This window comes from Leucoraja erinacea, chromosome 2 (assembly GCF_028641065.1).
Source record: "Leucoraja erinacea ecotype New England chromosome 2, Leri_hhj_1, whole genome shotgun sequence".
NCBI lineage: Eukaryota > Metazoa > Chordata > Chondrichthyes > Rajiformes > Rajidae > Leucoraja > Leucoraja erinaceus.
Genome location: NC_073378.1, coordinates 40,409,609 through 40,435,675, shown reverse-complemented (window position 1 = coordinate 40,435,675; position 26,067 = coordinate 40,409,609). Strand labels below are relative to the sequence as shown.

Here is a 26,067-nt window from a genome sequence, read left to right as displayed (position 1 = left end):
GCAATGATTTACAGATGTTTAAGTGTCTCCCCGGTCTTCGGGGAGGAGGCAGCCGCGACAGTAGTACAGACCTGGGTTGACCGTGGGTCGTTTCGGGTCAATTTTGGCGCCAAACGCGAGCTTTGGTGTGCAGACGACATCCTGGGGAAAAATGGCCGGTTTTCGGAGTTTTTCGGTTTCCGGAACACCGGATAAAAGGTTGTGCACCTGTATTAAGAAAATGTTTGATTGCTCCATTTCACAAAAAAAACAGTTACAAATCTATAGTTGCATTTGCCAATAAAACTTACAACCATTGGAATTAATGGATTCTCTGCCAGAATTGTGGCTATTACTAGTAAGTCGTTACGCAGTTGACGGTCAGAATGGCGATGACCATTTATCATTTTATTCAAAAAAGCTTCTTTCAATGCACTAAAAATGAAAAATGAAATAAATTAATGGTGGAAATTCATGAAATAGAAAATCTAACAGAAAAAAACAGAAAATGATGCATACACTGAAGGACAGGCTGGAAAAATCCAGTTCTGACAAAGGATTTCTGACTTGAAAAGTTAACTCTGATTTTCTTGCTGCATGACCTGCTGCATGACCTGCTGAGTGTTTCCAACATTTTCTGTATGTTGATATCTGAGCAGATACAGTATTCTGCTAACCCTGGGTCTGTATTTAGATTAGGCATTTACTTCCTGAGTAGTGCCGAGGGCCAGTTCCAAGCATAATGGAATCACCCAGTGCAATACAGGGCTCAGCATAAATAGCCAGCTATTCTCATAGATTGGCATCGATAGCCAGTGAGACTAGCATGCAGGCTCACGAGCTGTCAAAGTTGTCACTAAGATTGGATATATGTGAATGCTTATGACACTCAAAAACATCCAAGAATCATTCAAAAAAAAATCTTTATTTAAAACTCCAAAATCAATTGCATACACTAAATAAACAAAAAAATATATTTTAAAGCTGGATAAATGCAAATAGCAGCCATTTTTCCTTATTAATTTAAAAAGAGCCCATTGTACAAACATCACTTGAAACCTAGTGCAAGTTTGGTTTGGTTTGGTTTAGTTTAGTTTAGTTTAGAGGCACAGGAAGGAAACTGGCCCACAAAGTCCACCATGACCACTGACTGATCAGCTTAGGACACCGTGTGGAGACATGGTCTGTTGCTGAAAGCTTACAGAATCTTGAAGTGCCAAACTACCATGCGCGTCCTTTCATCCATCCTCAGCAACCGTAGATTTTGGGTTTCGTTGGGAACAAGATCAGCTCTGCCAGGACCCCGAATGATGCTCTCCCCCAGGGCTCTGTCCTAGCTCCTACTATTCAACATTTATGTGAGTGACATGCCAACTACCTCGTCCAGGAAGTTTGCATATACAGATATCCTTGCCCTTGCCTACCATGGAGCAGCCCTTGAGCATATCAGCAGAGTGCTAACCCGAGGTTTGAAGGGGATGGAGGAATATACCTTCTGGCGACTTCGCCCTAACCCATCTAAGACAACTGTCACTGCCTTTCACCTCAGCAATCGGCTCGCCAATGCAAATCTCCGAGTAAGCCGGTAGAGAATGAAGAATTCCCCAAGTACCTCGGAGTCACCCTGGATCGCACCCTCACCTATCGTGAACACCTGAAGAGGGTGGCTGATAAACTGAAAGCAAGGGTCAACATCATCAGGAAAATTGCAGGCAACAGCTGGGGATCCAATGCACACACCCTCCGTACCTCAAGCTTAGCCCTAGTCGACTCAACAGCCGAGTTTTGCTCAACAGCTTGGGCTAATAGCTGCCACACCAAAAGAGTTGGCACTGTCCTTAACTCTGCAATGCGGGTCATCACAGGGAGGCTTAAGTCAACACCTTTGCAGTGGCTCCCTGTCCTCTCTCATATCGCCCATCCCAGCATACGAAGAAGGGAGCGGATGTTGAAAGATTGGTGCACCATCGAGCCTAACCATGACCTTCCCATCCATGCTGACTTGAACAATCTGCTCAACATGCGCCAGAAGTCCCGCAAACCCTTCTGGTCTTCCGTTAAATCCCTGGAAGACTTTGACTCCAAGACTGAGTGGCGCAGAGCCTGGAAAGATGCCAACACCAACAACGGGGAGGACATCACAGACCCCACAGTGAAACCACCGGGTTTTGACCTCCATCGCAAGCAATGGCTAACCTTGAACAGAATCCGCACCCTCCATGCAAGAACAGCCTGCATAAGTGGGGGATGACAGACAGCCCTGCTCGTGACTGCGGACAAACAGACCAGACCATCCCACACATCGTGAATGACTACTCACTGAGGCTTTCCCCTGGTGGCATCAAAGTCATCCACCCTGTTACTGATGCAGTCCTGGCCTGGATGTCTACCCTTGATCTACGACTTTAGGCTCTGCACGCCATACGCAAGAAGAAGACTGACCACCCATCGCACAAGTTCTATGTTATCCCACTTTCTCTTCTCTTTATGCTAGGGGCAAGTTACAGAGGCCAGTTATAAACCTACATGTCTTTGGGATTTGAGCGGAAAAAGGAGAACCTGGAGGAAACAGATGGATTCACAGGAAGAACTGCACACAAACAGCACTCAATGTCAGGATTGAACCCGGGCCTCTGGCACTGTGAGACAGCAGCTCTATTAGCTGTGCCACTGTACCACATTACACATTTAGCAAGGAAATTCCAGTCTGAAAGCACAGACTTCATCAGCGTTTTTGACACATCCACGGTATCCAGGACTGTGTATCAAAATAGACGATAGGTGAAGCCCAAGTCTGCAACATTCATCAAATGATCCCGAGTGGCCTCCAAAATCTATCTACGACCTCTGCAGAGACTTTAAGGATGCCAAGAAGGAATTCCAGACCAAGGTGGAGTTCCGGGCAATATAACAGATAGTTGTAGATTGTGGCACGTCTTGCACGCTACAAAGCAAAGATTGACAGTATCACTGTCAACAATGGGTCCCTCTGCAATTAACTCAATGCATTCTAAACCAACTTTGAACAGAGGTTAAGTGGGGCAACATCACCCACCCCAGTCTTGGGTGTGCCTGTATCTACATTTACTGTGGCAGATATAAAACCAAGCTTCCTGAGAGTAAATCTGTGGAAGGCAACTGACCCAAATGAAATTCAGAAGTCTGAAGAAAGTTCTCACCCGTTCCTTCTATCCAGGGATGCTGCCTGTCCCACTGAGTTGTTCCAGAATTTTGTGTCTATCTTCGTGGGCCGAAGGGCCTTTTCCTGTCAATTTTTATGTTCCTTAACTTTTAAATTTGCTGGTTTTTCTGTAGTTTGAAATCATGGCTGCTTTCATGTAACTGCTATAGATATGTCCAGATTACCTTTTTATATTAGACTCTGGATCATGTCGATCAAATACATGGAAATAAGACAATTTCTAATAAACAATATTTCAGCCATCACCCGAAGCGAGAATATGAATTATTATTTACATTTGGGTAAATACTCACTGCATACACTCAAAATCTCTCAGCTGATTAACAAGTTCTCCTTTGGAAGCCTTTTCCAGTAAGTTCCATAAGATCTCAGATGACAGAAACAAAAGTTGTCCAGATGGATCTGGATCATTCATACTGCGGCAGATTTTGTTTGCTGCTTGCGCATTCAACATCAAATTACAGTTCATCACTGCAATCAGAAAAGAAGATCCAATGTTATTATAAATTAATCATAACAATGTATATCTGATTCCGGCAAATGGCCCCCCCCCCCCCCCCACTCCCTTCCCCTCTCCTCCCCCACCTGCCTACCACATTGGTCCAGCTTCTTTGGGCTTTTACATTTGACCCTCCACCTTCCTTTCTTATCCGATTCCACCATATTCACATGGCATCTTAATGATCAACTAACGTCAGCACAGTATGTAATCACCCCTTTCAGAACTTATTGAATTAGCACACTTGATTCTGGAAACACATTGTAATTACTAGGTAAACACAAGTGCACTACTTTATATAATTCAGTATATACCTACCAGATGAGGACGAAAGACATTGCAAGGCCTGGATTATTTTTAACTTTACTTTCATTTCGTTTTCAACTAGGGTGAGACCCATGACCAAAGTTTCTACCACGCCACTCTCTTCAATCATTTGGATATTGTAGCTCCTACTTGTTGGAAAGAATCCTTGAAAAGCTATAAAGAGCAAAAATCTTTTGATAAGAATTATTTTTGCATCCAATTAAGACTACACAAATTCAAGGAAGGTGGACATTGAAACAAGATTTGCAATAACAAGGATACATCAGATTTACATTACTTAAACAAAAGTAAAATACCTTCAACTTCCTTTCTGGGAGATTCTTTGCAAAATAGATTCATGATGGAATCACAAATTTGCAACCGGATCTCTGTGTTAGGTATCCTCAGAAGGTATCCTGCGAGAAAATTTGTAAAAATTACTATTTAGAAATTAATCCTTTTTTTAAATTATAAATTATTATCTGGACTCCAATAACTTTACTTACAGTAGTTTCTATGCATGACTACTTTGGTGGACATTTTTTGGTGTACTCAATTTCCATACTTATTAAATCTTAGAAAATATTCCAATCTAAGCTTGTCCTGGGATGTTAGATACACCAAATAATAGTGGACATATGGAGCCCAGATGGATCAAAGGTCTATCAAAGCTAGTAAGTAAACTTTGTTAGTAAACTTAGTTATCTTCCATGGCAAAAATGAGCAATATTAGCAACAAACATCAACTGTGTCCACCAAAGTAAATATATTTGATTCCTGCATTAGTCCAAATAGATGGAGCACAAAACGTTAGCATGCAGATATAGCATTTAATTAGGAAGACATATCAAATGTTTGCCTTACCGCAAGGGACTTTACAACTTTACAAAGGGCCTGTGAGATAGAACCTGGAGTACTACAAGGAATTTGGTCTCCATTTGCAGCAACGATATACTCGTTTTGGGGACATTGCAGAGTAGTTCACAGATTGATTCCTGGGATGAAGTAGTTTATATTGGATGAAAAATTGATTAGGGGTGGAATTATACTTATCAAAGTGCAGTAGAATGAGATGAGACAAATAGGATTCTGAGATTGACAGGGTAGAAATCGAATGGAAGTATATCTGAGAAGGAATATCAAGAAGCAGGAAGCATTGTTTCAGGAACGCGAATCAGCTATTTGAGTTGTAGATGAGGAAAGATTAATTTTCTTTGAGAGTGTGACTCTTTGTACTCCACTGATATTGGAAGGGTGTCATTGAATATAAATGATTGGGAGACTGATTGGTACTTGAACAGTAGTTATAGGGTATGGGAAAGAGCTCAAAAGTAGTGTTGAGCCCATAGAGCGGGTTATTATGCTGCTCCTTGTGCCATTTATTATGTTCTAATATTTTCAAATGTTTCTCTTCAACTTTCAAATCATTAGATTTTACGTGTTTATTTCTTAAACACACATTGGTGTAAAAATGTCCCTTTGTTAGTTGTTGACCAGCAATTCTGTGAGTGAAGGTCAAACAACTGTAGCATAATGTTAAATGTACTATAATCTGGGAGCAGTTAATCAAATTATAGAATAGAAGCATAGAAGCTAGAGAAGAATGTGATTGAGAAAGAAAATGAATGGTACATTGATGGCATTAAATCCAGCAGTGACAAAGGCTTCAGTGAAGCACAAGCAGCTGAATGACATACAGTATTTCTGTACTGCAAATAATTAGAGTGTGTAGCACTGAAAATAGCAGGACCACATAATTGAAAACAGATACTGTATACCATGTTGTGAAATACAATAACGACCTTTACCAAGTCAGTGTGCGTCACACCTTAAGTTCCGGTGACTACTTCCCTGCAATGCAATTTGCTGCATTTGACATGCATTCTTGCAAGTCTAATATTACTTTAGCATATTACTTTATTCCTCATGCAAATGCTTCTTTATCAACATTGAGGTGGAAATTAGACTAAATTGTCCCAGGAGCAAATGTTGCAAGGCATTCCCAGGACTGCTAGGTTTTGACAGATCCAAGCATTGGCTTCATGTTATTTTATTGCTGTCCTCCACGACTGCCTCGTAGTACCATCACCTCACCATTTTCTGTTCCCCAAAGCCCAATCCACTAATCTCCCCAAAGGGCCTGTTTATCCTTTGCCTGCACTCGATTTAGACCAGCGACCTTTTAATCACCTGAGACTTCTGATGAATGGCTCAATCTTACCAAGTTCCAACCATCTGACTGTTGGCACTGCCCCAGTACACACCGGATCATCTCTCTAATTTTTATGACCACTGAATAGTCTCATTTTAATGACCACTGTTGTACAGGGTCTTGGTGAGACCAAACCTGGTGTATTGTGTACAGTTTTGGTCTCCTAATCTGACGAAAGACATTCTTGCTACAGAGGGAGTTCAGAGTAGGTTCACCAGACTGATTCCTGGGATGGCAGAACTTTCATATGAAGAAAGACTGGATAGACTTGGCTTGTACTCACTAGAATTTAGAAGATTGAGGGGTGATCTTATAGAAACTTACAAAATTCTTAAGGGGTTGGACAGGCTAGATCCAGGAAGGTTTTTCCAGATGTTGGGGAAGTCCAGAACACGGGGTCACAGTTTAAGGATAAGGAGGCGGTCTTTTAGGAGCGAGATGAGAAAAACATTTTTCACACAGAGAGTGGTGAATCTATGGAATTCTCTGCCACAGAAGGTAGTTGAGGCCAGTTCATTGGCTATATTTAAGAGGGAGTTAGATGTGGCCCTTTTGGTTAAAGGGATCAGGGGTTATGGAGAGAAGGCAGGTACAGGATACTAATAATAATAATAATAAATGTTATTTATGGGCGCCTTTCAAGAGTCTCAAGGACACCTTACAAAAATTTAGCAAGTAGAGGAAAAACTGAGTTGGATACTGAGTTGGATGATCAGTCATGATCATATTGAATGGCGGTGCAGGCTCGAAGGGCCGAATAGCCTACTCCTGGTACCTATTTTCTATGTTTCTATCTTACCACTGAAATTAATAGATTGCAAATCTTGGGTGTGTTTTTTTAAGGCAAAGTGCTAAATATCTGTTACACTGGAAATTTCAAATGATTGACTGGTCTACACTCTTGGAAGGTTACATGATAAGGAATGGTTTGATAGTACAAAAGGTGTTTAATAATAGTTTTTTGTTGGCATTGATATTTATACAGAGGAGCTACATGTTCTCATGATAAAATGCTTGCACATGTGTAAGTATAGGGTGTAGCTTTAAGATGACAACGGGAAAGTTAAAAGCAGATATCCTGGGCACAAATTTGTACCTACACAGGTAGGTGGCTGGAATGTGCTGTTTCTTTCTATGTTCTATGCACATTTTTTCAGAAATCAGGTCTTGTTTCACTTGGCAACATATGATCGTATTAACTTACCCATTTGTGAAATAGATTCAGACACAACTTGGGCAAAGTTTGGTTCGTCAGTTGATTTCTCCATGAGAAAAGGTAAGCTGATGAAATCAAGCGGAGAAATTCCAGATAACAATGTTTTAAACATAAAATTAAGATAATGCAGACATTAATTATTCTACTTTATTCAATAATGTTTACCCTTTAAATCAATGACAAAGCTTACATCAAAGGCACATGCTAACATCACAGAATCTATTGCACATGCCATACTCATTTATTTTACTAATGCTTACATTTCAATATCAACTTTTCCCATTGAATGCCCACATTCATTTTTAATTATTTTAAAGTAAGATTAATGCAGGATTAATGTAAATTTATGGTTGATCATCAGTTGGCTGAAGGGTCTATTTTAATGATATCTCTCTATCAGTCTATGATTGATACTTACAGTGCCCTCTATAACGTTTGGGACAAACACCCATCGTTTATTTATTTGCCTCTGTACTCCACAAAAAGGCAATTTTTATACATTTTGGTTTCACCATGTAGAAATTACAACATAGTTACATACATAGTTCCCCCATTTCAGGGCACCATAATGTTTGGGACACAGCAATGTCATGTAAATGAAAGGAGTCATGTTTAGTATTTTGTTGCATATCCTTTGCATGCAATGACTGCTTGAAGTCTACGATTCATGGACATCATCGCCAGTCACTGGGTTTTGAGGCATTTGTTTGAACTTGAGTAATATGCTACATTAGGATGTGTCTATACACTTCAGAATTCATTATGCTACCATCAGCAGTTGTATCATCAATGAAGATAAGTGAGCCAGTACCTGTATGAAGTAGTGAAACAACAAGTCGTGTAACTTCATATACAGTTCTTTAATATCCATATAAAAGTCAGACACTGCACAAAAGCCTCCATGTATTTACATCCTTATCAAAACTGACTGCCTTGCCCAGCTAGCCAAATAGCACAAGATGGCATTGTGAAAATCATCCATGGATCATGGATTGGGTTAGCAAAACCGGGCATGGATCAGATCAGTAATATAGTGATTGATCTACATCCTCCTTCTGTAGCTACTGCCCCATAAACTAAACACTAAGCATGCACATACGTAATGTGTACAGATATGAAAATGTAACAAAAAACTACAGCAAAGCAGCGGAGAATAAAGTAACGCAAAATACAGTATAGTGATGTCAGTTATAGTCTGAAAAAACACATTAGGCATAGTCTTTGTATGTGGGATTCGGATTGCAGACCCGTCTTGCACGCGTCCGGTACGGCCTCTCTGTGGTACTCCTTACAGGTGATGCCGCCTCCTGCACAAACTTCACAGGCGATGTCTTCATAGGCGATTTCGCAACCGGCACAGGCTTCCCAGGCGATTTCTGGACGGGTGGCTTTATGGGTGATTTCTACACTGGCACCGATGTAGAGGCAGGCTCCTGATCCCAAAACTGCTCACGGTTTGCTGTCACGTGTCTATCATTTAGAAGAGCATTACAATCTTCTGTCCTCATCATGTCATCCGGATCATCCATAGGATCATATGGGATTTGCTACGATGGCACCGGCTCAATTACCCGTAGGATGCGTCTCCGGCTCCTTCTGGAGAAACTTCCTTCAGACTGAACCAGACAGGATCTTGACTCCTGGCATGTCTTCTTGACAGTGTCCATGCAAACATATCCTTTCTGGGTTTGTAGCCTGGCGGTCTGTCCTTCCATCAATAGTTTGAGTGGTCGGCTTGATCGATCGTAGCCTTTGGTGTCAGCGTTTTATTGTGCAGTTGAGCCTGATCTACAAGTGGCTCGTATTTGTGTGGCTGTAGCAGTTGCTTTGAGGTGGGAAGAGTGGCACGTCTCTGAGTGGACATAGAAACATAGAAAATAGGTGCAGGAGTAGGCCATTCGGCCCTTCGAGCCTGCACCGCCATTCAATATGATCATGGCTGATCATCCAACTCAGTATCCCGTACCTGCCTTTTCTCCATACCCCCTGATCCCTTTACCACAAGGGCCACATCTAACTCCCTCTTAAATATAGCCAATGACCTGGCATCAACTCCCTTCTGTGGCAGAAAAATCCAGAGATTCACCACTCTCTGTGTGAAAAATGTTTTCCTCATCTCGGTCCTAAAAGATTTCCCCTTTATCCTTAAACTGTGACCCCTTGTTCTGGACTTCCCCAACATCGGGAACAATCTTCCTGCATCTAGCCTGTCCAACCGCTTAAGAATTTTGTAAGTTTCTATAAGATCCCCCCTCAATCTTCTAAATTCTAGCGAGTATAAGCCGAGTCTATCCAGTCTTTCTTCATATGAAAGTCCTGACATCCCAGGAATCAGTCTGGTGAACCTTCTCTGTACTCCCTCTAGGGCAAGAATGTCTTTCGTCAGATTAGGAGCAAAACTGTACGCAATATTCCAGGTGTGGTCTCACCAAGACCCTGTACAACTGCAGTAGAACCTCCCTGCTCCTATACTCAAATCCTTTTGCTATGAATGCTAACATACCATTCGCTTTCTCAACTGCCTGCTGCACCTGCATGCCTACTTTTAATGACTGGTGTACCATGACACCCAGGTCTCGTTGCATCTCCCCTTTTCCTAATCTGGCCTTCACCGATTATCCATCATTGAAGGCCAGAAAAACATGCACTTTGCTTTTTGCATAGTGGCTTCTGAACCGGGATGTCCCCTGTGTACGGCGTCAAAGCACTCCTGTTGGAATGAGATCGGGATCACTGCCTTGTGGCCCTTCTTAATGACCCCATCATGAATGGTTAGTTCGTTTCTAGTGGGGAAAGTGCCGAATAGTGGGCGGAAGCATGTGCTGCTTGCTGGGCCATCCATGTTTAATTATCGAGGTGAGCGTCTTTAGAGTAGCGTCTTCTGCCGTGTGTGTCACCACGTCTTTCAGATGAGATGGATGAATGTGGTCAACCACCATGACATCGAATGTGTTCTTCTCAGTTGTGTGTTGGGCAGTGTTTTTCCTTGGAGTCCGAGACTGAGTATCGGCCAGGTACATGTGTTTTCCGTGTTTGTAAAGGAGAGTAATATCATACTTCTGGAGCCTTAGAATCATCCTTTGCAGTCTTGCCGGAGCCGTGTGAATGTTTAGGATTGTTACCAGAGGCTGGTGATCGGTTTCTATGATTACCAGTTTGCCAAAGATGTAGTCGTTGAACTCGGCATACGCAAAGACCACTGCCAGCAATTCCTTTTCGATCTGTCCGTATCTAGTCTCAGTGTCCATCATTGTCCTGGAAGCATAGGCGACAGGCTTTTCTCCCTGCAGGTGCCAAGGCTGTACTGAGAAGCGTCGCAGGTAAGCATGACTGGCTGATTGACGTAGAAATAGGACACAGTAGGACATGACATCTGTTGCTCAGTGTGTCAAAAGCACGTTGCTGCTGCTCGTGCCATGACCAGGCAGTGTCTTTGTGAGAGGAGGCCCTGTCCCACTTACGTGTCCTTGGCACGCAAATTACGCGACCTCTTCGTCACGTTGAGGCGCACGGGCATCGTGTGGCCGCGCGGGGCCGGTCCGACTGAGAAGCGCGGAGGGGTATGGAGTTGTGCGCGGTATCGCTTGGCGCTCCGTGATTTTGTACCGAATGAAATCTTCGTGTGCCAACGGGCTGTCGCGTAACTGACGGCCAAAGTGTGACAGGCCCAAGACCCTGGCGCGATGCAACGTCTCACCTACAACAGCATCAAAAGCAGGCAAACGATCGTAGAACTCAGCCTGGGCTCACGGCCGTTGTGGTCCTGATCTGCCCCCAATTCTACTCCCAGACCGGGACCAAGAAAATTGATGACAGACAGAAAATGCTGGAGTAACTCAGTGGGACCGGCAGCATCTCTGGAGAGAAGGAATGGATGATGTTTCGGGTCAAGACCCTTCTTTCAGACTGAAGAGTCTCGACCCGAAACATCACCCATTCCTTCTCTCCAGAGATGCTGCCGGTCCCGCTGAGTTACTCCTGCATTTATTGCCTATCTTCAAATTACATCACGCGCTCCAGATGGCTGTGCGGGCGCATGAAGATGCGCGCGACTCGCGCGGGACCGTCGTGCCTCAATGCGACGACAAGGTCGCGTAATTAGCGTGCCAAGGACATGTAAGTGGGACAGGGCCTTAAGTTGCCGTAGGGGAGCCGAGAGCTCATTGAAGTTGGGAATTAATTTCCCTAGGTAGTTGACCATGCCCAGAAATCTCTGCAGGCTGGTGACATCTGTTGGAATCGTCATCTCACTGATGGGCGCTGTCTTTGAAGGATCGGCTTTGAGGCCGTCACTTGTAAAAATATGTCCCACGTAGCTCACCTGGTTGACGCGGAACTTACACTTGTGAGGATTACATTTTGAGTGCACCTCCCAGGCACATTCGAGCACCTTTCTTAAGTTGTCGTCATGCTCTTTCATGTCTCTGCCCACAAGGATAATATTGTCGACGATGATCGCACAGCAGTGTCCGTCGACAATTTGTTCCATATTGCGTTGGAATACCTCACTGGCCGGGTTAATTTCTGAATGGCATCCGTAAGAACCTGTAGCGGCCGAAAGAAGTGCTGAAGGTGGTAAGCATTTATGATTTGTGGTCCAGAAGAATTTGCCAGAAAGAGTTCTTAGCATCTAGCATAGAGAATATCGTCGCTTTTCCTGTGCAGGCAGCTACTTCCTCTACCATGCGCATGAGTTGATGTGGTCTTTTCAGGGCAACGTTCAGGTCTCTGGGGTTGATGCAAATACAAATCTCTGGTTTGTTCTTTTTGGTGGTAGCTACCATCGAGGTCACCCAATAGGTTGGTTCCTGAACAGGCGAGATGTCCCCCAATGCTTGCATTCTGTCCAATTCAACCTTGACCTGGTCCCGCATAGCAATGGGAATGCGATGTGCAGGACGAATGGGTCTCACTTCTGGGTCCAGAGTCATTGAATATTCTACTGGTAGCTTTCCAAGTTAATCTGTGAAGAGATTGTGGTAATCAGTGAGGATTTGCTGTGTTGAATCAGGTATTCGAGATAGCTGATGAACGACCTTGCTAAACGAAACTAGCCCCATATCTTTGCAGGCTTCTATTCCTGGTAGAGGTACCACATTAGCTTTCACGACAGAGAACGGCAACCTATGTCTGTTCCCCTTGGTGGCACTGCAGCTTTACCCTTCTGAGAGGATTGCCTTCACTGCCACCGCACGCCAATAGGGTGGCATTGCATCCTTTTAGTTGCTTGGCATTCACAGTATTTTGAATGCGTCGACGTTAGGTATCTCTTCAGTGCTGCTATCAGATGGATCGGACAGTGGTTTGGAATGTAGCTGATGTGCGTGTTTTTTTGTCTTCTCTTTGTTGTGAACTCGTTGCGTGGATCTGCAGCATCTCCAAAAATGATTACGTCTTTTGCAGCCATGACAGATTTGACCGAAAGCGAGACATTTCCCCCTCTTAGCAGCGTAAATGCCTCCACAATTAGTGCTATCGGTAATAAATCAAATCGCAGGCTTATCAAGCTGCATTCTCATCGCGATATCAGGCTTACATTGTCTTTAGAACCCAGCCTGAACAGCATCGATACCCAAGGTTGATCGCTGTGCATCAGTTAGCATTCTGGTGTTATAATGCCCGCAAAATGGAGACAGCCTTATCCAAAGTTAAGTCAGGGTCGCGAATAAGTTTTTTTCTTAGTTTATCACAAGTAAGACCGCACACTAGTCTGTCTCCAATAAGTTCGTTACAGAGCTCACCAAATCTCCAGCTCCTTGCTACCTTTTTAAGCTGTACATAACTAAAACTCTGATCTTGTGCTCATCCGGTTTTGCGTTTTTTCTGTTTGCGCAAATATGGTATGCGATAGAGCTACGACTTTTCACCACTTTACTCGCCATTCTCCTGTGCTACAAGGGCAACAAGTTTTGTTCCGATCGATAGTATATATTAAAAGTTATTAAGCTTTAAAAATCTTTAAAACTGCGCGTATGCAGATTGGTCTCCTTTCCTGTCAGTCCCTGCCATGCAGATTGGTCACCTCCTGTTAGTCCTATGCCCCAACTCTGGCTTACTTTGATGTGAAGCTGCCTGTAATGCTAACCTATGATGCCAAATAGTATGGATTGGGTGCTGCCTATCTTCAGAGCACCAGTGAAGGTGACAACAGATCTGTGGCATATACCTCTCGTCCAATGTCCGAGACTGAGCAACGCTATGCTCAATTCAAGAATGAACTACTGCCAGTGGTTTTCGCCTGTGAAAAATTCAAATACTTTATTTTTGGAAAGACTGTGACTGTTGAAACAGACCACCAGCCCCTGCAGTCCATGTCCTACTTCATCGGGCATGGCTGGCCGGATCAACAGCACAAGGTACCTGTTGCCATACGCCCGTACTTCCCGGTCCATGATGAGCTTGTGCTCCAGGACGGTGTGATTGGTGTGTCATTCCATCTGCTTTACGAGACAAATATTTCGACTGTCCACAGGGGACATCCCGGCATCAAGGAAACCATTCTTCGAGCCAAGAGCATGTTTTTCTGGCCTGGAATGACCGAGTTTATACGGGAACAGGTGGAAGCCTGCGTGATCTGCAATAGCCTGGTGCCCCATCAACCCAAGCAGCCGTTTCTCCCTCACCCTGTCCCTGCCCTACCATGGTCCACACTGACAACAAACATTTTTGAATGGCGTGGTAAACAATACCTGGTTCTGGTTGACTCGTACTCGGTCTGGTTTGAGATCGATCTGCTTCCCAGCCCCACTTCAGTAGTGGTGGTTCAAAAACAAGCACGATACTTTTCAATTCACGGTCTGGCCATGAAACCAATGGAAGCCAGTTCACCAATGCTTCAAGCATTTTGCCGAAAGATGGGACTTTCGTCACATTACCAGCAGTCCTGAATTTCCTCAATCGAACGGGCTGGCCGAGCGGGCAGTCCGTAGTGCCAAACAGGTGATGGAAAGATCTCATTTGGCAAAATCTGCTATTTACCTGGACTTGCTCAACTTAAGAAACATTGTCCGCGACCCAGTGTTAGGGTCTCCTGCCCAACGCCTCGTGTCAAGGCAGACCCGTACCACACTGCCTGTACCCAAGCATCTACTTCAGCCACAGGTTCGCAAGCAATTGGTAATTCAAGCACAACTTCAGCAATAAGCGCGCGATCCAGAAACATTCGTACTACAAAACAAGCAGGCAAGTGGTCAAGTTGTACGACTTCAAACTGACAAGGGTCATGTTCGCCTTGGTTTAATCCGCAGCCCTGCACCAGAACAATGTTCGTACATGGTCAATTCAAATGGAGGGACTTACCGGCGATACCGTCAACACCATCTACCAGTGAAGGAACTGCAACCCACGATCCCGTACCCAGATGTTCCTGGACTGTGTCACCGTATGACTGATAAACTCCCTTCCCGGGCCCGGCGTCCGTTTGCGGAGTCTGCGCCCAGCAAGTATCCTGCCTTCTCGTCACCACGGTTGGTGTTCGTCTCCAGTCTCACCTCACCCGTCTCTCGGATCTCCGGTGTTCCAACAGGCCCCAGTCTCACAGTTTTCACCGGTAAAGGTTGGAGATGCGAGCTTATACCGTACGCGTGCGGGTCACATTTGCAAACCTACCCTTTGATATGGGGACTATGCTTAACCTGCTCTAGTGCAGAAGCGACTGCCTAATCTTATAAACGCCAGTTAAACTTGATTACTCACATATATATTTGTATTTTCTTAAGAGGAAAGATTTCGATCTGCTCTACCTATATGTTCACCAGTACTAACACACATATGTTACACACCACTCAGATCTATAATCCAGTCCGGGTTTTACCTTGTACTCACCATTTAATACTAACGTTTCCAGACACAAGCTGTCAGTCGAGATACAGTTACAGTGATGTCCACATGCTGTGTAACTTTATTAAATGCCAATAAACTTGTTGGATCTTTACTTGGAGTATGTGTTAATAGCTCTACACACCTGAAGAGTGTTTCTGATCTGTCGGACAGGTGTTTGGGGATTTTTCATTATTTTAGAGAGAATTCTTCAGTCATCAGCTGTGGAGGTCTTCCTTGGCCTGCCAGTCCCTTTGCTCACCAGTGTTCTCTTTCTTCTTAATGATGTTCCACACAATTGATTTTGGTAAGCCTAAGGTTTGGCTGATGTTTAACAGTTTTATTCTTGTTCTCAGTCTCATAATGGCTTATTTGACATTAATTGGCACAACTTTGGTCCTCATGTTGATAAACAGCAATAAAAGTTTCCAAAGGTGATGGAAAAACTGGAGGAAAGACTAGGTGTTGAGAGCTCTCTTTTTCCTGCATTAAGGAGGCATTTAAACACACCTGAGAAATTACAAACACCTGTGAAGCCACGTGTCCCAAACATTACGGTGCCTTGAAATGGGGGGACTATGTATAAACACTGTTTTCATTTCTACATGCTGAAACCAAAATTATACAAATGGCCTTTATTAAAATCTGATAGTGTGCACTAACCACGTGTAATTTTTTCTATTACAAATTTCAAATTGTGTAGTACAGATGGGCCTTTGCCCCAAATATTATGGAGGGAACTGTATATAGATTATTGTACTGTAACTAGATTATTTGGCCACCATGTGGCAATATTCTCTTGAAATTTTGAAAATCAACATGTTGCAAATACTAAAAATACAATATAAAAACAAAAAAGAGGCTGGAATCTGTGGGAAGAGAAATAAAATCATAATTTCAGGCCACCGGGACTGGAATGTGAGAAAATGAATTGCAAAAGCATTGGTGGCTGGATAGATAGGAGCAAGAGAATATCCTGGATAAGGTGAGGATAGGGTTGTCCAAGTTCACTGAGTGGTCTGCTTAATAGATTAGTGAGATTAGTTTGGGGGAGAGAAAACAAACAGGGATGCATTAGTACTGTGAAATGAAAATCCGAGCTGCTGCTAAATTTGTCTTTGTTAGAACAATGCAGGAGGTCATAGACATATAGATCAGAATGGGTGTGGGAAGGAGGCATCTGGTTGCCCTTAATGAGTGATCAGAGGTGTTCTGCAAAGCAATCTACATTTGGTTTATATAATGGAAAGAAGACCACATTGTCAGCACAAAATGCAATAGATTAGATTGGAAGTAGGGCAAGTGAATCACTGCTTCATCTGGAATGACTGGGTCACTGTTGCTTCTCTTATAGCTGCATTGGAAAGTGCGATGAGAAGTGGTTGGTGAAGATGATAGACCAAGGAATCATTCAAGAATGGAATAGTCCTTTCGTTAAGCTGGAAAATTGTCAGGGAAAAATGTGTTAGGTGGTGGTATCTCATTGAAGATATTGGAAATTGTGTACGATAACCTGTTGAACATCGCTTTCCAGGCAATGCAAATTAATTATCTAAAAGACAACTTTGAACTGTCCAAACGCCTTGAGAGACAAACATTTTTTTTAAACTACCCAACCATTGGTAAATCAACGTTCTTGCTCTCCTCTTCTAGTATGCATGGCCAGCTTCATTGTACAAAATTTGACTAAATTACATATTTCTGGTTACACAATCATAGCATCTGCCAATTCAAATCAATTATTTTTGTTGGCAAATGATTTATTTTCTGGAAAATTAAAAATTAAAATATCTTCATATCCAATAATCTAATTATTGGTGCACTCATGTAGCATTTTGGGTCAAAATTATGAGCATGTTTTAATTCACAGACTTTGAATCAAATATCTGGAATCTGAATCTAGTTAATTTTATACTAAAAAAATAAATGAAATATAAATCACTTACCCACACAATTCGAGGATGTTACAAATTGGCTCTACATAAGCAATCTGATCTTTTACTTTTTCTGCACAAAGATTAAGAATTTTAAAGACTTGAACCAAGTCTTTAATTGGCTTTTTACAAAAATGATATTAAGGCATCAAACTTCTTTTTTTTTTTAACAACAAATAATGAAAATCACCAACGTTCAGCTCAGTGTGAAAATTTGTCATGAGGAACATTGTCTAGCCTGTTTGAAATACTTAAATTATCAATCATAGCATTTCCTAACCTGTTTTTAGTAATTATTACTAGACCAAGGGGTCCCGTCCCCTCAACACGTGGTTGTGTGTGTGTGTGGGGGGGGGGGGGGGGGGCGGCCTGTGGCGTCACACAATCACTAACCACCCCCCCTCCACATTATTTTCCCTCGAAGATGACCTCTTAATACAATATAACAGGTAATAAGTTTAACTTTGCCATGGAGCATTGTTTCAAATGCTTCCATTTATTGTCATTCAGAAGCTACTAGATCTCCTTTATTTTCCAGACACTATTTTTCCCATTTCAGTAATAGTTTAAAAAAAATTCTGCATAATTCGCTATATGTTGTTTCATCCAACAATTGTGTGCCTAAATCTTAATTTAAATTTCAATTCTCCGGAGCTTATTCTGTTCAGCTTTACTAGTGTTGTTTAATCAACAATTTTTGCCAATTTATTTGTAATTCCTAGCTCTTGTTGAAATAAAAGGATTTATATAATACATATATCACTGTGGAAGTCTACTAGCAACATTTCCTCAGCAAGATAACGACCAATGTAGCACTATTCTCCTGTTAATCAATTGCATATCTGCAGAAAATGTTTCTATGATTCCTTTATTTTTTTTGCACCAGTCTTAAAAATCCAAGAATATCATATCTACTTCCCCCCCATGAAGGTCTTTTGAATATTTTATTACTATTACTAAATTTACATTAAAAAGGAGAACACTGCAGTTCTAAACAATAATTTTAAGAAATGAACACATTAATTGAAGGCAAGTTAACTTTATCTGACATAAGAATCATTTTAATATTGAATTATCTTTTCTTTTTTTTTTTAAATGTCCTATTATAGTGCATTCCAGTTTGAATGATTGGAAATATTCAAATGCTAAATATATTCAGTGTAAGGATAGGTGGGCAGCACAGTGGCGCAGCCGAAGAGCTGCTGCCTTACAGCGCCAGAAACCCAAGAACAATCCTGACTACAGGTGCTGTCTGTGAAAAGTTTGTACGTTCTTCCTGTGACCATGTAGGTTTTCTCCAGGTGCTCCATTGTCCTCCCACATTCCAGAGATGTGCAGGTTTGTTGGTTAATTGACTTCTGAAAATTGCCCCAAGTGCTTAAGATGTGAAAGTAGGATAACATAGAACTAGTGTATGGGTCGATCATTGGCAAGAACTTGGTGGACTGAAGGGCCTGTTTCCACACTGTATCTCTGCACCCGTGTCAGTAATAAATATCCTAGCCATCACAACACAGCCCTCGGTATCTCAATTGTATTACTTTTCATTGACAGTGAGAATAAATTGTGTGCTTATTTAATAGATCTAAAGTAGTGTAAAGAATTACCATAAATGTGGTCAGCAAGACATAAGGTCATAAGGGTAAAATTAATAGCAGAATTAGGCATTCGGCTCATCAAGTCTACTCTGCCATTCAATTATGGCTGATCTATTTATCCCTCCTAACCCCATTCTCCTGCCTTCTCCCCATAACCGCTGACACCCACACTAATCAAGAATCTATCTATCTCTGCCTTAAAAATATTCATTGTCTTGGTCTCCACAGTTTTCTGGAGAATTCCACAGATTCACCATCTTCTGACTAAAGAAATTCCCTCTCATCTCCTTCCAATTGGAAGGTCCTTTAATTATGATTATGAGTATAGTCCTAGACTCTCCCACTTGTGGAAACATGCTTTCCACATCCACTCTATGCAAGCCTTTCACTATTCAGTACGTTTCAATGAGATCCCCCTCATATTAGAAACAAACATTTATTATCAATATGCTAACCACTGATCTCATAACAACGTCCTTATTCCCGCCTTGGCATTTGTTAATTCGAAGCACATTGGAATATTTACAAAATTAAAAGTACAAGGAAATGGAACTAGCCTTAGGACATAACATGTATACCAGCAGAGAATCAAGGATAAAAATATGTTTTGACTGGCAAGATATAATATATACTCCCCCAAAGCAGCCGTTCCCTACCCGTAGCCCCCACAGGAGACGTGGTCCTCCAACTGAAGATTCGAGCACTCAGCAGTGCGGCTGTTTTTCCAATGGTGTCTTTGAGGAGAGAGGCGGGCGCCAGCAGCCGTTATGGTCGCGACAAAATGAGTGAGTGGGGGGGGGGGGGGGGGGGGGGAGAAGGATTGTATTAAAAATGTGTACATAAACACAGCAAAATTAATGAGGAGTGGATACTTGGAATGAAAAGTGAAATCTCTACCGAAATGGAAAATATCTGGGCGTTTGTGGGTCTGGTGCTGGCGTAGCAACGAATCAGAGACTGGCACCCACAAGTCAGGCAGAAACACAGCCAGCCAGCAGCCACAGAGTTTTAATATTATATAGACACTAGACCAAGTGCAGACCCGTTGGGTCTGTTTACCCAACAGCGTTTGCGGCGGGGGGGGGGGGGGGGGGGGGGGGGGGGGGGGGGGGTGGGGAGGGGGAGTAGGGGCTGCGGCATCACACTCAAATTAACCACCCCCCAAACTCACAGGTGGGGGGAGGGGGGGGTTGTGGGTGTGAAGAGGGGAGGGAGGGGAGAGAGGAGGGAAGAGGAAACATGACAGATTTGGGAGGGAAAGGAGAGCGGGGTAGGGGGTGAGAGAGGGGGATGGAGAGAGAGATGTGGGGGAGGGGGGGATGGGGAGGGAGGGGAGGAGAGGGAGAGGGGTGGAGGGAGAGACGGGAAAGAGTGGGGGAGTGAGAGGGAGGAGGAGAGGGGTAGGGGGAAGGGGGCGGGTGGAGAGAGGGAAGGGGGGGTGGGGTAGAGAGGGAGGGGGGGTGAGGGAGGAGAGAGGGAGAGGGGTGAGGGGATGGATGAGGAGAGGGAGAGGGGTGAGGAGAGGGAAACATAGAAATTAAGTGCAGTATTAGGCCATTCGGCCCTTCGAGCCTGCACCGCAATTCAATATGATCATGGCTGATCATCCAACTCAGTATCCCGTACCTGCCTTCTCTCCATACCCCCTGATCCCCTTGGCCACAAGGGCCACATCTAACTCCCTCTTAAATATAGCCAATGAACTGGCCTCAATTACTCTCTGTGGCAGAGAGTTCCAGAGATTCACCACCCTCTGTTTGAAAAAAGTTCTTCTCATCTCGGTTTTAAAGGATTTCCCCCTTATCCTTAAGCTGTGACCCCTTGTCCTGGGCTTCCCTAACATCGGGAACAATCTTCCTGCATCTAGCCTGTCCAACCCCTTAAGAATTTTGTAAGTTTCTATAAGATCCCCTCTCAGTCTCTTAAATTCTAGAGAGTATAAACCAAGTCTATCCAGTCTTTCTTCATAAGACAGTCCTGACATCCCAGGAATCAGTCTGGTGAACCGTCTCTGCACTCCCTCTATGGCAATAATGTCCTTCCTCAGATTTGGAGACCAAAACTGTACGCAATACTCCAGGTGTGGTCTCACCAAGACCCTGTACAACTGCAGTAGAACCTCCCTGCTCCTATACTCAAATCCTTTTGCTATGAAAGCTAACATACCATTCGCTTTCTTTACTGCCTGCTGCACCTGCATGCCTACCTTCAATGACTGGTGTACCATGACACCCAGGTCTCGCTGCATCTCCCCCTTTCCCAATCGGCCACCATTTAGATAATAGTCTGCTTTCCCGTTTTTGTCACCAAAATGGATAACCTCACATTTATCCACATTATACTGCATCTGCCAAACATTTGCCCACTCACCCAGCCTATCCAAGTCACCTTGCAGTCTCCTAGCATCCTCCTCACAGCTCCCCCCCTCTCCATACCCCCTGATCCCTTTAGCCACAAGGGCCACATCTAACCCTCTTAAATATAGCCAATGAACTGGCCTCCACTACCTTCTGTGGCAGAGAGTTCCAGAGACTCACCACTATCTGTGTGAAAAATGTTTCCCTCATCTCAGTACTAAAGGATTTCCCCTTTATCCTTAAACTGTGTCCCGCGTGTCCTGGACTTCCCCAACATCTGGAACAATCTTCCTGCATCAGACAAATGCAATTCAGGGCTTTTCACTTCACAAGCAAAACCAGAATGACAGTTAGTGAAGAATTTGAATAATCACTGAGCGTTCTCTACGGCAACAATGTATTTGAGCATTGGACATTGTGACATCACACGATGGAACGTTCACCCATGGGCTGGTTCTGCTTGTGTGGGTGAGAATCCAGTTTATTCTTTTTGAAATATTGAGGTGGTGGGGGGGGGGGGGTGAAGGATTTGATTAAAAAAGTGTACCTAAACACGACGAAATGTAATGAGGAGCGGATACTTAGAAAGAAAAGCGAAATCTCTACCGAAATGGAAAAGACGTCGGCGATTCTGCGTCCGGTTTCGGAGTTGCGGAGCATCAAAGGAAGAAACGCGGCCGGAAAGCCGTACATGCAAATGGATCCATTCCGATTGGACGTCCGCGAGCATCGGGCATTGTGACATCGCACGGCGGGAACGAATCGAAAGGCAGGAAGGGATCCGTACTGCAGGCGGACGGATGGATTTGACTTTTATATATATAGATAGATAGATAGATAGATAGATAGATAGATAGATAGATAGATAGATAGATAGATAGATAGATAGATAGATAGATAGATAGATAGATAAATAGATAGATGTGTAGGAAGGAACTGCAGATGCTGGTTTAAACCAAAGATAGACACAAAAAGCTAGAGTAACTCAGCGGGACAGGCAACATCTTGGGAGAGAAGAAATGGGTGAAGTTTCGGACACGTCACCCATTCCTTCTCTCCAGAGATGCTGCCTGTCCCGCTGAGTTATTCCAGCTTTTTGCATCTAAAATGTAATACAAGTCATTTGAACAAGGAACTGCTTTTTGATATAAACTACTGATTCAAATTTTCATTCACTAATTTTGGAGATAAATTAAATTATGGAGAGGCCCAAGAAAAGAGTGCATAATGGAGGAAGTGAGAACATTAGATTTCTATTTGTAATAGCATTCAAGTTTTATGCACCTAAATTTTGAAGGATATATTAGACTTAGATGGGGTGTAGCATAGTTTCATAAGATGTATACCAGGCCATTACTTATTAAATGAAGACATATAATTTAGACTTAAATAACATTATTTTTGGTTTATATTTAAGGGTGATCTAATTGACATGTTTAAAATGATCGAAAAATTTATAAGAGTTTTCCATATCTACAGGCATCATAGAAGGAAGCCATCTAATCTTGTGTTCAAGAAGGAACTGCAGATGCTGGAAGATCGAAGGTACACAAAAATGCTGGAGAAACTCATCGGGTGCAGCAGCATCTATGGAGCGAAGGAAATAGGTGACGTTTCGGGCCGAAACCCTTCTTCAGACTGAGACCCAGCCATCTAATCTTTGCTGGCTCATTGAGCAATTCTATTCCCATACTAATTTTACCTGTAACCTGGTCTCCTCATATTCCTATCAAATTCCCCCAGATTCTACGACTATTCAGCAGACTGGTAGCAATTTAGAGTGCCCAATTAACTTACCAACCAGCATGTTGTAAAGATATGAAGGAAATTGGAACACCCTCACAAAGCACATGTCATGACAGGGGAAACAAGAAAACTTCACACCGACAGCACTGGGCGTTAGGAATCAACCTGCGTTGTTGGTGCTATGAAGCAACAGCTTTACCAGTTTGGCCCTGAAGAATAGAAATGATTTCTTCTGATGGGGGGAATCCAGAACAAGAAAATAAATCTTCACATTTGAACTGGACCATTTAGGAATCATTCAAGAAATATTTTTTTCAGATGGAAGGCATTGGAAACTTGACATATTTCTCCCACAAACTGTAATGACTGATGGATCACCTGAAAATATACAGAACTAGATAAAAAGGGCCAGATAAAAGGGCATCATTCGTGATGTAAAAGAATAAAAAAAACACAAATAGGTTGAATGGCCTATTATAAGGTAATTAGTGATATAAGCAGAATTATGTCATCCGGCCCATCAAGTCTACTCCGCCATTCAATCATGGCTGATCTATCTCTCTCTCCTAACCCCATTCTCCTGCCTTCTCCCCATAACTAATCAATGTTTGCACCTTGCAACAAAACATTTTGATTTATACTTATTGCATGAAACATAACATTGGTGAAAATAGGTGAACTATCACAAGTAAAAAGGATACAAAACCAAACTGATAATGTTTCACCAGCTTCTTCAAAGCATGCAGATGTCTTTCAACAAGGTTGCACTGCAGAAAATGCAAAAATGATACACACGGCTTCATATGTGCAACACTTAACACTGTGATTTTAAAAGGCGATTCTAAATTCCAATAAAATTCTTATGCATGATACTCAGTGATTTAAATTGTTAAAATTAGAAATTAAATCCCTCCTAAAATGCTGCAGCAAGGCAATAAAAATAAATTAAGATTCCAGCATGATATCATTACATATCTCTTTTTAGCAATTAATATAATTGTAGGTTTCAAATCAAAATTTAATGATAGAATGATTACAATAGGTTCTGACAAATATCACAGGCAAATGAAAATGAAATCATAGATAAATCAGTAATGATTATCAAATTACATTATCACTTTCAGTTATGAGAATTCGTACTGAACATTTTTAGGATGAAGCGTGATGCGGAATAATACAAAAGATTCAGGAAGGTCTTCAGCAAGACAATTTGATATTATTTTATATGGAATATTAGTTTTAAGTAGAAATATTGCATTGTAGCATTCCCAGAAATAATCAGATTTCTACCAGTTAGTAATCAGAGTTCCATATTTTTGATGTTGCAGAAATTCATGCTATTCACTGTATGTTATATCTGATGGAATTCAGTGCAAAAGTCATTTTGACAGTTTTTAGATATTTTAATTACAACAGTCTCAGATGATATGCTAATATTTTCAGGAAAACTTGCAAAGAAGTCGAGAGATGGAACCAAAACAAAAGTTTGTATTCAATGAAACATTAGAATCACATAAAATTCTGCAACTAAATAGAATATATAGCCCAACAAGTCCATTACACTCTCTTTGATCCGCCAATGCCTCTTCCCATCATGGCTTCATTAACTTTATCTGCTATGCTTTTTACCTACATCTGCTGAGCAAGCTTCTCCACTACTATTGCAAGTACATCCTTCCTTAGTTAGAGAGAACAGACCTATACACAATAGTCTCACTAGTGTTCTATAATTGGAGAAAGAAGTCTCCATTCTTATACTCAAACCCTCTTGCAGTAAACGCAAATATATCATTAGTCTTTCCAATTGCTTACTTCACATGCATGTTAAGTTACAATGATTTGCGTCAGATGTACTAGGTCCCTTTGAACACTTTTCAACCTCATCATTTGAAAAGACTATGTATTGATTTTTCTGTTGAATTGCGGCACGGTGACGCAGTGGTAGAGTTGCTGCCTTACATAGCCAGAGACCCGGGTTTGATCCCGCTGCTATCTCTATGGAATTTATACATTCTCTCTGTGACCGTGTGGGTTTTCTCCGGGTGCTCCGGTTTCCTCCCACACTCTGGAACATACAGGTTTGTAGGTGAACGGGCTTCAGTGAAATTTTAAATTGTCCCTAGTGTGTAGGATCGTGCGAGTGTGCGGGGGTGATCGCTGGTCGGCACGGTGGGCCGAAGGGCCTGTTTCTGTGCTAGAAACATAGAAAACATAGAAAATAGGTGCAGGAGGAGGCCATTCGGCCCTTCGAGCCAGCACCACTATTCATTGTGATCATGGCTGATCATCCCCAATCAATAACCCATGCCTGCCTTCTGCCTATATCCCTTGATTTCACCAGCCCCGAGAGCTCTATCTAACTCTCTTTTAAATCCATTAACCTCTCTCTTGGCCTCCACTGCTTTCTGTGGCAGGGAATTCCACAAATTCACAACTCTCTGGGTGAAAACGTTTTTTTCAGTTCTAAATGGCCTCCCCTTTATTCTAAGACTGTGGCCCCTGGTTCTGGACTCGCCCAACATTGGGAACATTTTTCCCACATCTAGCCTGTCCAGTGCTTTTATAAGTTTCTATAAGATTCCCCCTCATCCTTCTAAACTCCAGTGAATACAAGCCTAATCTTTTCAATCCTTCCTCATATGACCCGCCATCCCAAGGATCAATCTCGTGAACCTACGCTGCACTGCCTCAATCACAAGGATGTCCTTCCTCAAATTAGGAGACCAAAACTGTACACAATAATCCAGATGTGGTCTTACCAGATGCAGATTGGTTTATGCATGCAACCAATCATATATAGGTTAGCATCACTAACCCCGCCTTACTGTATTATTTATATTAACACCCACTTCCTATGCTACGCAGTTCGGTAGCAGACAGGAGGCAGTGACTACTAACATGCTGTCAAATCTGTATGTGGATTAAGGATGATCTTAAGTTATGTGTTGTTTAGATCTCATCGTGAACATAGTGTTTATCATGTTCAAGCCTCTCTGAAAGTTCAAATCTTGTCTTGCCCGCTCATGAGCCAACTGTCCAGAAATTTGTTTTCGGACTTCTTCGTTAGTAACTATTGGCTGGACAGAAGAAGGTGGTGAAGTTCCACTTGAAGTTTTTTCTGGAGATGGTTGTGATTTTTCAGTAGACGGCGAAGCATCTCACATACGGCTGATAACACTATCAGAGAGCCTGATGCCCTT

At 42.6% G+C, this 26,067-nt stretch overlaps 1 protein-coding gene across 1 annotated transcript in view; it reads right to left on the bottom strand.

Annotated features, from left to right (window-relative positions):
• LOC129709149 (cilia- and flagella-associated protein 69-like) overlaps positions 1–26,067 on the bottom strand; it is a 109,979-nt gene that overhangs the window by 71,431 nt on the left and 12,481 nt on the right. The window contains exons 3-9 of the mRNA XM_055655301.1: positions 23,569–23,634; positions 17,179–17,288; positions 7,403–7,479; positions 4,304–4,402; positions 3,999–4,160; positions 3,475–3,652; positions 291–414 (exon numbers count right to left, since the gene is read on the bottom strand). Of these exons, the coding sequence (XP_055511276.1) occupies positions 291–414; positions 3,475–3,652; positions 3,999–4,160; positions 4,304–4,402; positions 7,403–7,479; positions 17,179–17,288; positions 23,569–23,634 (816 nt within the window). The remainder of the gene's footprint in view (positions 1–290; positions 415–3,474; positions 3,653–3,998; positions 4,161–4,303; positions 4,403–7,402; positions 7,480–17,178; positions 17,289–23,568; positions 23,635–26,067) is intronic.